The sequence below is a fragment of the Alosa alosa genome, chromosome 2 (assembly GCF_017589495.1).
Source record: "Alosa alosa isolate M-15738 ecotype Scorff River chromosome 2, AALO_Geno_1.1, whole genome shotgun sequence".
In the NCBI taxonomy this organism is placed as follows: domain Eukaryota; kingdom Metazoa; phylum Chordata; class Actinopteri; order Clupeiformes; family Clupeidae; genus Alosa; species Alosa alosa.
The window spans coordinates 25,103,132-25,115,629 of NC_063190.1; the positions used below are offsets into that span (position 1 = coordinate 25,103,132).

The following is a 12,498-nucleotide window of genomic DNA, read 5'->3' on the forward strand; positions in this document are numbered from 1 at the left end:
AGCTGTCAGACTTCAGGCAAGCTGGGCAAAGATGTACACACTTAATTGACTAGGAAAATAAGAATTATCTTTCTACATATGCTGGATGTATGAAAATAGCAATTTGTTGGGTTGCACAATAACGTAACTGTAACCAGCACTGTAGACACTTTGTATAGGCCTATGTAGTAGTGATATTTCAAAACACTTCATCTTCAAACTCTCTTCATGCCATCAAACTCTCTTCATGTCATCTTCAAACCTGATGGGAAACAACCAGATTCAGAGGACCAGTCATTCTTTACCTGTCAGTACCCATGTTACCCAGCAAGAGTAGGCGGCCCATAAGATCCCTCCGCATTCCGCTCACGCCAACCCCCCTCCCCCCCGCCTGACACACAAACACACACACACACACACACAAACCGGCAAGCAGCAAGTCAGAGGCATTTACACACATATGTGCCTCAGGATAAGCAGCCAGCCAGCCAGACACAGACAAGATAGGTCTACGTCCATTTCGTATGGTTCTACCTTTCAGACCTATATCTGTGTGTGTGTGTGTGTGTGTGGTTTGGGGTGTCCTACAGGATTCTGTACACCTGGTGCAGGAAATTCCATTACCTCTTTTCTGAGATTGGGAAACAAGTTTAAACAACACAAAGAATTTAGACATACAGGGAGAAGGGGAGAGGATGTGGGGGGAGGAGAGGGGGGGGAGGGCATCGCCAGGGTAACGGGAAGAGAGGAGAGCAGGAGACCTAGTAATTCTAGTTGTAGGCTTTCCTGCACTGAGAGAAAAGAAGTCCCAGGACAGGAGAAATGGGAATGAGCACCCCACAAAAGTGGCTCTCTCACCTGCCTCTGTAATCTTCTATTCCACTGGTCTAGTCAAGCGCCACTGTTTGTGGCCAAAAGCAGCGTACATGCAGCATGAATTCCAGTTCGCATGTAGCCTAAATTCAAAACAAAAGTGCTTCTAGAAACTGAAAAGAAAAAATCCTTCAGGAAACCTTTCCAAGGAACACACAGATAATGAATTCACTGGAACATCTTAGCGTGAAATACTTTTCTATAAGCTGTATTCTGCAATTGCAACGATATCCATTACACCACAATACTGGGAATTACACGTGCCTGCAATTTATCAACAGTGGATTACAAAAACTTCCCAATGAACATTCTGCACAATAACTGTAAACTGTATTAGGCAACACTGGTTGTATAAGGAAGGTTTGCTGCACTCATTCATTTTAACCTAACCTTCCATTCATATCAGGCCTGCCCAACATTAAGTCTGGGCTGACCCTTTTCAATATTTCTGGAGGTTTTCTAGGATAAGTCAAACACCCACCATATGGGGGCTGACCCAGTTATGTCTAACCTGGTTCTTGCTAAACACACTGTGAAATTATAAACATTCTATACTGAAATTCCTGTGATGGAACCCCTGTTGCAGACCTCCTATGTGATGAAGACTTGAGGTCTCACCGTTCAGCCCTACCACGACCCCCTTCAAGAAACTGCTGAGTTTGAAACCATTCTGCTATGGTGGTTATGACATCATAATTACGGCATTTTCCGGTCTTTTCAACTTATCAATATCCTTATAACAATGACTGCTACTGGACATCCATCCCGTTTAGAAATATGTCAATCTACATCACAAACACTAATAAACCCTTCAGGAAACCTTTCCAAGGAACACACAGATAATGAATTCACTGGAACATCTTAGCGTGAAATACTTTTCTATAAGCTGTATTCTGCAATTGCAACGATATCCATTACACCACAATACTGGGAATTACACGTGCCTGCAATTTATCAACAGTGGATTACAAAAACTTCCCAATGAACATTCTGCACAATAACTGTAAACTGTATTAGGCAACACTGGGTTGTATTGCGGAAGGAGGAAGGCTTGCTGCACTCATTCATTTTAACTCTAACCTTCCATTCATAGTCAGTAAAATGTGGGCCTGCCCAACATTAAGTCTGTCAGTGCTGACCCTTTTCAATATTTCTGGAGGTTTTCTAGGATAAGGTCAAACACCCACCATATGGGGGGGGGGGGGGGCTGACCCAGTTATGTCTAACCTGGTTCTTGCTAAACACACTGTGAAATTATAAACATTCTATACTGAAATTCCTGTGATGGAACCCCTGTTGCAGACCTCCTATGTGATGAAGACTTGAGGTCTCACCGTTCAGCCCTACCACGACCCCCTTCAAGAAACTGCTGAGTTTGAAACCATTCTGCTATGGTGGTTATGACATCATAATTACGGCATTTTCCGGTCTTTTCAACTTATCAATATCCTTATAACAATGACTGCTACTGGACATCCATCCCGTTTAGAAATATGTCAATCTACATCACAAACACTAATAAACCCTTCAGGAAACCTTTCCAAGGAACACACAGATAATGAATTCACTGGAACATCTTAGCGTGAAATACTTTTCTATAAGCTGTATTCTGCAATTGCATTGATACCCATTACACCACAATACTGGGAATTGCACGTGCCTGCAATTTATCGACAGTGGATTACAAAAACTTCCCAATGAACATTCTGTACAATAACTGTAAACTGTATTAGGCAACACTGGGTTGTATTGCGGAAGGAGGAAGGCTTGCTGCACTCATTCATTTTAACTCTAACCTTCCATTCATAGTCAGTAAAATGTGGGCCTGCCCAACATTAAGTCTGTCAGTGCTGCTGACCCTTTTCAATATTTCTGGAGGTTTTCTAGGATAAGGTCAAACACCCACCATATGGGGGGGGCTGACCAGTTATGTCTAACCTGGTTCTTGCTAAACACACTGTGAAATTATAAACATTCTATACTGAAATTCCTGTGATGGAAAACCTGTTGCAGACCTCCTATGTGATGAAGACTTGAGGTCTCACCGTTCAGCCCTACCACGACCCCCTTCAAGAAACTGCTGAGTTTGAAACCATTCTGCTATGGTGGTTATGACATCATAATTACGGCATTTTCCGGTCTTTTCAACTTATCAATATCCTTATTACAATGACTGCTACTGGACATCCATCTCGTTTAGAAATATGTCAATCTGCATCACAAACACTAATAAACTCTACACTAAAACCACCTTCTCCTGAAAAATCTATGCCCCACTATAAATTTAATTCTTTTGGATTAGGCCTAGTTTTCTTTCCAGTAATCATTGGCACTCTGTTAAAATATTTTACTCTTTCAATGCATACAATTCCCTGAATTCAATTCCCAGAATCTGAACTACAGTATTGGTTATATTTTACAATTAACACTGTATATTGCAATATTATAAAAAGCCATGGAGTTCTTACTGATTGCCACCCCAAGCCTATTGGCTTAGCCGGTATGTGAATCACATGGTCTTGGTTGTGATCATCCAGTGTGCTATGGTTTCTTGACATAAATAATTAAATAACTGAACAGCAGAATGTAGTATTAAAAAAATTTTGTAATGTATTGTGAACAGAGTAATGTGCTGGTTTCAGAGTATACTTTTATATATATCAGAGTACTTATATATATAAGTACTCTGATATATATATATAGGCCAACTGAGGCAGAGTCTCTCAAGCCAACCTATAGTATTATTTATCAATCAAACAGTCACCACCGTCAGTACAACGCAATGCATCTCTCTCTCTCTCTCACACACACACACACACACACACACACACACACACAAAACAAATCAAATAAATCAACAGCTGAATAGGCTCTAATGGTGTGTGCATGTAAGTGAGTTTGTGAGTGAGTGATTGTGTGTATGTGTCCTCTCCCCAGTGATAAAGATGTGTGAGTCTTTTTGTAAAGACATCAGGGGTAGGTATAGAGCACAACAGTTCTGTACACTTGGCTTTCAGTGTGATGATTCACCCTCTTCACACACACAAGCATATTACAGACTAACTGACACATCTAAAAACATGTTACTAACAAACAAAAATTACAACATTGCTTCAAGAGACAATTGGTAGAAAGCTGACTTACAGACTTGATCTACTAACTTAGCTACAGGCTATCTATTAGATTACACAAGATTTCTGTTTGGAAAGTAAAATTAAATTGACTGAAAAGGGCAGATAACTAACAGACTGCTTAGGCCTATTTTGCTAGTTGGCAGCAAATCCACATAACATTCACTTTTTAAATATGTAAACCATCACATTGCCCAGCTAAATAATATGAACCAGTTCTAGCCTGTTCATTGCACTTCTGTGGTTTAACTACTGATCAAGATTGTACCACAGTATGGCAGAAAGCATGATTTCTTCCTTTCTGCTCTCTTGCCAATGAAAATGACCTTGCACATCTGAAGTCCTAGTGAGTTAGTTGGTTAATATAGTACACCAACCTGTTAAGATCCATTTTCTCTGTATGTGTGATTCTGGCGTAATAATCAAGGAACATGGCAAACGTACCATGGGCGCCGCAGCACAATGATATCACGCAACACCTGAAAATAGTCTCCATAGGCCTTCCAGCAACAAGTTTGAACTGCAGCAGATTATTACGCCTATTACGTCATAGTTCCATGTCAAATCAGCCTAGAAAATCGCCACGTTTCATTTTCCGTCAGCCTTATTACACTTTCTAACTTGAGAAAAGACAAGTTTTAAATGGAAAATTACCGGAAATCTTTGTCACTTTTAAGCGTGATGCTAGCAAGCGATATGCTAATGGTTTAATCCGATTCAATGATCTATGCTAAGATGGAGCTAAAAGTGGTAACGCCAGACTCAGAGAACAGCTGGATGAACTGGAGAAAGGTAAAAATCAATTGTTTAACTCAAGGGGAGGTGGAAAATGAGTGTAATTCCCCAAATGGTGGAATATCCCTTTAATGAAAATCCAACAGCAACTCCAAACCAACATGCTTTGACATTTTATGTGCCGTTTCACACTTTACATTTCCCTCAGTGAGAATAAAATAACAGAGACCCTACTCTAGGCCATGCTCTATACCGAAAATCTACTTCACCCAAGTCTCTTACCTGTTGAAAGTCACAGGGTATGCAGATGTGGATGGGACTATGTCACTGGGCCTCGACATCCCAGGGAGCTCTCCAAACCCCCTGTTCCAGCTGTTGCTCAGGGAGGTGCGCGGTGGGTAGAGGCCGAACACTGGCTTCTGATCCTGAGGGACGCCGGGTGAATGCTCGCTGTGCATACTCAGCGGGGGCACGCTGGCTCCAAAGCAAAATCCCTGGGAGGGCATGGAGCCCAGGCCTGCGGAGGAGCCAGCATGAGGGCTGCCCATGTCCATGCCCGACATCTGGCAGTAGCTGCGGCTCTCGTTCTCCATCTTAATGACTCCAGGCGTGCACAGCTGGATGTAGCCTGCATCTTTCTCAGTTTTAATGATGGGCATGTTCATGAGAGGCTGAGACTGGGGCTGTGGCTGCTGCGTTGGCAGAGGTGGCCGGTGTTGTGGGTGCAGCTCGGCGCCGTTCGCACCAGAGCAACTTCCCCTGTTGCAGCCGGCACCTCCGTTTCTACTGCCCACACAGCCACCTCCACCCCCGCTGCCAGACTGGTTTTGTATAACCAGGCCATCCCCAAGCACCGCATCGTCCACGGTCAGAGAGTTGATGAAGGCATCCTCGTCTGCCACGTACAACTCATTGAGTTCGTTTAGCGAGCCTGGCAGGTTCAGGTCGCGCAGGATATCCAGTGTGGAGTCGTCCCGGTCATCCCCAAGCCCCAGGGACACAGTGTCGTTTATGTCTGTATCGATGGCAGGAGAAAAGTCCTCCGTCTTGATGGGAAAAGCATCCAGTTCAGCAAGAGTCTCGTCCAAGAGAGAGAAGTTGTCTCCAACGTTCATGGGACCCAGTGTGTCCTGATGGGACTGTGTGGACTGAATCCTTAGCGGTTTCCCAAACTCCTTAACATGGGGGCCTTCCGCTGACCCACGCCCCCTGTTTCTCTGGAGGTTGCTGCTGTTCAGGCCATTGGATGAGCCATCCTTGGGGGAGGCTTCAGCTCTGGGCACAGGCTTCACCAGTCCTGTGGTGGCAGACACTTGCATACCGCTGTTTCCAATGTCATTCACAAACCCTCCTTCTCCTGCCTGTTTGCCAAAACCAAGGCTGTTGTTATCCGGAGGGCTGCGCCTCAATCCAACTTGATCCATTTTTTTCGATTTTGCCTAGCAAAGAAAGAGCACAGAGCATTACCATGGCCGATTAGTTGGCCTCAATATAAGCTTGGCATCTTATTTGTGTTAAAATATCTTTTCATTAACAAAGACAATGGGGGAAAAGCCTGTATGATACAAACTAAGTTCATGTCTTTGTCTGCTTATCCTCTCCTTCCAACCAGACAGACACAAATACACATACAGCGGTAAAGGGGGGGAAATTACATGCAGATTAGCAAAGATCCTTGAATACTATCAAGATAGAGCAACGTTAGAGCAAAACGGGACAGTTCCGCATAAGTGGGACTTTACCTCATTAAATAAACTTTCTCTCTTAACAAGCAATAAGAGCAGATAAACATAATTGTGTTTACAGTATTATTGTCCATAATCATGTATGATACCAATGAATCATTCTTTAAAACATGGAAAGAATAATTGAATTAGTCTGTTAACCGAGCTAGCTTAAAAAGCTAGAACTAGTAGATGGCAGTAGCTATGGCAATACAGCTAGAAGCTATGTGCTAACAAGTGACTAGCAGTTGAGGAACTTCGCTTAAACTTACTATACTGTTGCAAGTTCACTTGAGTATAAACTATCCACTTTAACTAATGTCAGTAATGTTATTCAGCTAGTTGTCATTTCAAAGAAATTACACTTCTCCGTTTAAAATGGTTACCTTAGCTAAGAGGCTAGCATGCTAACAACCAGACAGTAACTGGCAACAGCATGGTCTGATATTAAGTTATTTTATTACAAATCCAAAAGCTAAGAAATTACAATATTAGGCTTGAAATGATCACAAACACGTACAGATTGTGACAAAATGTTCCAAAAAACCTTCAACAAATCCAGAAGGACATAATTACCAATTTATTAGTAAATTTCCACAAGTCTCCATTGACATTAGTGCAGCGAGGGCTTACTCTGGTCTGCATAAAGGGGGATTTCCCCCCTCCCCCTTGCAATAATCGAACGCGGAAGCAAGTTGTCGAACGTTTGCGCCTCTCACTCCGCTTTAACTCTCTGTTATTAGTAAAGCCACAGTGTGTAGCCCACCTACATTTGCGTGTATGAAAACTGCAGCTGAACATTTGTATTTCATATTCTAGTTGCTGTTTGGACAGTACCATAGGGAAATTACAACAATGTCGTTAGTAACTCATTATCGTTACAATATGTTAATCGGTAAATAAATAAATAAATATTTATATATATAAACGCAGATTCGGACATGAAAAACACCGGGTGTCATTTGGCAAGTGGAACACGCTGATTCATTTCGGTTAGGCTATATTAAGCCTACTGGTAATAACGAAAGCCTAAAAATTTCTACAGCTGTTTCGTGATGGACATAATGGTCTTTACTTCCCATGAAGACGACTACAGCTCACTAGATTGATAATATAGCATGGATGTGGGCAAATCTCACAAGCAACGCAACATTAGTAGAAATCCTGACAATATAAGTTACCGCAGTGGTGCAACCTGTTGGTAGGTCATGGCTATTGCATGATAAATTCCTTTAAAATCAAGAGAATTCCTTTTAATAAAATAAAAACTAATTTATTTCATGACCCTGGCACATTCCGCGCATAGCAACTTCAGTTGTTTGATGGCATTGTTTATAGTCAAGAAAATAACCGGCCTTCATAGGTAACATAAAGGGGGGGAAATGCTATTATCATGTCATAACTTACTTACCCATGGTCTGCGACCCAACTATAAGCGTAGCCTACTCCACGACTGTCAGTACACCAGTGACAATAAGTTCGCATTATGCAGACTGAGCACAATTAGTTTATAACTTACAGTAGGCTATAAGCAAATAAACATGGAAGTTTTTATCAAATGGAAAGGGAAAAGAAATCAATAATAAACAGTCCTTACCTGCTTTCAAAACGAACTTGTTGTCTAGATCATTTCCAGAGGGGAACAGTCATATGGCACAATCATTTAAGTATAGTATAATATAACGTTACTCCACTTAGTTTCCAACAACGTCGTGATCTTCGTTTCGCTGGCTAGTCTCCCGGCATGATCAGATACAAGGTACTGCCAGTGGAAGCAAAGCTGGGCAACAAACCTTCTCCCGCTGTCATGACAAGCAATATCTTGGCATTTCAGCTTCTCATGCGTTCGCTCGACAACCCTGGTGCCAGCTACGTGGAGGGAAACAATCGTTGCGCCCTTTGGTCCAAGTTTACAAACTGAAACTTCAAAACTGCTTTCTTGAAAGTCTGTGTCACTTCTGCATAAACAGAAGTAGTCAATTTAACTTGCTGGATATCCAATGTAGCGTAAATAATAGCAAAAAATACTAAAGGGAACGTAAAGAAAACGGCACGCTAGAGAGATATCCTATCTAGATAAATGTATTAGGTAACTGAGTAGCTATCGGACTATAGCCTACTGTTGCAGACTAGTTTTGCTCCGACAAACGGTAAACGCCCCTCAGAGGAATATCCTTGCTAGCAGGCTAGCTAGCGTACAGAGGTCCTTCGCAGAAACTGTTGTCAAATGGCGTAATTTACTCGACAGACGTTCCCTTCAGTGTTGAATGATAAAAACCATTAGCAACATACAGAAACACGTTAAAACGTAAACCACTAACCCACAGCAGAATGTTCTGGCACAATTGCTACTTGCAAGTGACGTTGACTGACGTGCCTATAGAGTTTGCCTCGCGATGCTAAACTTAAAACTGTCGGGTCGCAAAAACATTACATTTCAGCATGTCATGCAACTTCAACCCTTTAAATCATGCTTTAAATAACTTTAATCACGGCAACTATACACGCAAAGGATATTAGAGGCGACAAATTCTGTAAGCGAATTAAAGAGTTCCTGTCAACTGGAAGCTGTTGAAAGTTCCAAAGGAGCGTAGTGAGCTCTGACAGTCGTGAATTTCAATGGCGCACTGTAGACGTTTCATAGAAGAGCGAAGGGCACGTTCACACCGACTGGAAATTAACAATTCTGCACGGGGGGGGGGCTCTTCAACAAAACAGAAAACAGTGTGTCTTTAATCTACGAATCCGTGCTGTAGGCCTAGATCTTATGTCGACCGTGGTAAGGCTCTCTAAAGGGACATTTTGTGTGCACAAACAAATAAAAAACACGGACGAGACTTTGAACTGTAGGGAGACCTTGGTTAATTTACAAGAACTGACATGCGCAAAAGTACGGAAGCGTTTTGCTGCCACACTAAAATAAATAAAAAAGCTCAGTATCACGTAGCCTAATTATGTGAAAAGTTTCTTGTTATAACAATATCTTTTTCACGTTTTAACAAGATATTTATGACGTTATTACATGAAATTATCACATTATTTCAAGATAATGATATTTTCACCTTGTTATGTTATGTATGTCACCATGTTATTATATGATATTTTCACGTTTTTACAAGATATTTATGACGTTATTACATGAAATTATCACGTTATTTCAATGTAGGCTAATGAAACTAAACAAAACGAGAGGCAAGAAGATATGTAAAAAGCAATTGGATGTCAGTTTTATGTCAATAACTATTATTTACGCTTGGGGAAAGTGTAGCCTAATAGCTTGCTAGCCTACACTAGAGATATGTTTCTATGCCCAACTTAATTATTCATAATATAGGCCTACTGTTTTTACGTGATTGATCGTGTTTGTGGGAATGCCCACCTTATAAACACATAGCTGCATTTGCGGACTTATTTTGTGTAGCTGCTATCATAGCCTACCACAGGTTGCCCGTTTTGGTCAATAGCTGTATTCATTCTCTATTTTTAACAGAATAATCTGTACAGACTTTCCCTAATGTTGAACTGTCATGGCTGAGTCTGAAGGCTACTGTCAAACTGAAATCATCCAACATGGAGGGAAAGAAGAGAGGTTTTTATATACTGGTATTTTATATATTTTAACATAGCGACATTGGAGATGCACAACTTATTAGGCCTACATATTACAAATTAATTATTTGCAATGTGTATTTCTAAATGCCATAGCAAACACATTGCAAAAGAATAACCTTGTTTAAGAAATAGTTTCACTGAATGGCTGTTACAACAAGTCAGATTTCTCCATTACTGAAAGAGAAAGCATTCGGCTTAGTACACTGTCAAACCAGTGGCACATATGGCACTCATATTAATTTCCCCCCCTCTGACTACTGAAATCAAAGCATACAACATGCAAATGAATGGTTCACTGTATTCACAGTTAACAGAAAACTCATTGAAGTTTGTCAGTAGGCCTAAATAGCCCCTGCCAATGCAAAAAACGGTCAATGAAAATTAAATAAAATCCAGCAGAATTTACATGTTCTGTTTCTTTTATTCTCAGGGGTAGTTATATGTCCACATTGCTGTTTGTGTTGATGATAAACATCCTCAAATAAATATAGCTGTACTGGTCAAGTGGTGCAAAAACAAACCACTAACCCAACATCCAAGAACCTGGCTTATGCAGTGGGCAGTAGCTTTCAGTTGTTTCAAAACACAATATATGCGCTCGCACTTGGGAAAAACATATCAACATTTTCAGTTAACATTTTGACATGAAAAGTGTGATTGTAAGATGCAAAGTACATCAAATATTTTACTTATCTCAACATTCTGACCAAGTATTTTAATATGTTGATGTTCTAACTTTCAAATTTCTGACTTAATATCTAACATTTTTGACTTAGTATCTCTATATTTTGACTTAGTATCTCAGAATCACTTCCACTGTTGCTGATGTAAGTTAGAACAGATTTAGTGCATAGCCCACAACCCCACTTGTGATCAATTGTTGAGGTATCTGCTTCAGTGTTATGAGAAATAGTTCTTGGATGCACTGTTGTCACTGCATACTACTCTAGTAAAAGTTCAACAATAAAACCCCTGAAATAAAAAAGAAATCTTACAGAGCCCACAAAGGGTCGTGGTGTGAATTTTATTTTTAGAGCTCCTTTTGCATTTTTACGCAATGTCATATAAATGTCAATTTTGCAATACATTTTGTGTTCTCCTGCAATAGTTTTGCATTCCCTTGCAATAGTTTTGGGTTCTCTCCCAATACTTGTGACTAATGCAAGGTAACACAAAATTATTGTGAGGGAATCCAAAAATATTGTAAGGGAATGCAATAGAAGCGCAACAAAATAATTTCCCACCTCAATAAAAATAAATTCCCCCCATTTCCCTTTGCGGGCTTCATAGCATCAGACCAGGACCGCATCAAATGTTACAGACTTTGACATGTCAACCAGATTCACATAGGAAAAGAAAGGTTCACTTGGCGGTCAATGTCATTCTGAGTGTTTGCTTTTGTACATGTGCATATGTGCGTGTTGATTTGTCTATGCTTGTTTTGTATTCGGGTGTATACGTGTGTGTGTGTGTGTGTGTGTGTGTGTGTGTGTGTGTGTGTGTGTGTGTGTGTGTGAGTGAGTGTGTGTGTAAGCAGGCTTGTTTGTATTTCTTTGTCTTGGTGTGTGTATGTGTGTGTGTGTGTGTGTGTGTGTGTGTGTGTGTGTGTGTGAGTGAGTGTGTGTGTAAGCAGGCTTGTTTGTATTTCTTTGTCTTGGTGTGTGTATGTGTGTGTGTGTGTATGTGTGTGTGTGTGTATGTGTGTGTGTATGTGTGTGTATGTGTGTGTGTGTGTGGCAGGTAGGTGTGTGTGTAAGCGAGCTTGTTTGTATTTCTTTGTCTTGGGTGTGTGGCATGTGTGTATGTGTATGTATGTAGCTATGTAGCTATGTGTATGTGTGTATCAGGAGACATTGTGTGTGTGTGTGAGTGAGTGTGTGTGTAAGCAGGCTTGTTTGTATTTCTTTGTCTTGGTGTGTGTATGTGTGTGTGTGTGTGAGTGAGTGTGTGTGTAAGCAGGCTTGTTTGTATTTCTTTGTCTTGGTGTGTGTATGTGTGTGTGTGTGTGAGTGAGTGTGTGTGTAAGCAGGCTTGTTTGTATTTCTTTGTCTTGGTGTGTGTATGTGTGTGTGTGTGTGTGTGTGTGAGTGAGTGTGTGTGTAAGCAGGCTTGTTTGTATTTCTTTGTCTTGGTGTGTGTATGTGTGTGTGTGTATGTGTGTGTGTATGTGTATGTGTATGTGTGTATCAGGGCAATGGAGAGGAGGGGCGATGGTTCTTTTGGGGAGGGGGGGATGCAAGCTCCCATGCAAACAAGCCCATTAGGTAGAGCTGGACGTGCGTTGGGCATGAGGAGTGCTGATTAAAAAGAATAGATGGGAGCATGCGTACATCCCCCTGGGGCGCAAGCAAAGCAGTCACACTGTTCTCTTGCCCCATAACACCATGCCTGGAACATGCTGCCGCCTGATATCAGGGGTTAGTCCGGGTCAGAAGTAGTCCACC

The 12,498-nt window shown here is 41.2% G+C and overlaps 1 protein-coding gene across 1 annotated transcript in view; it reads right to left on the bottom strand.

Annotated features, from left to right (window-relative positions):
- The window catches only part of LOC125284134 (glucocorticoid receptor-like), a 63,818-nt gene extending 54,651 nt beyond the window's left edge, over positions 1-9,167 (bottom strand). The window contains exons 1-2 of the mRNA XM_048227922.1: positions 8,040-9,167; positions 5,001-6,157 (exon numbers count right to left, since the gene is read on the bottom strand). Coding sequence (XP_048083879.1) covers positions 5,001-6,142 — 1,142 coding nt within the window. The 5' untranslated portion in view covers positions 6,143-6,157; positions 8,040-9,167. The remainder of the gene's footprint in view (positions 1-5,000; positions 6,158-8,039) is intronic.
- Between the last annotated feature and the right edge of the window lie 3,331 nt (positions 9,168-12,498).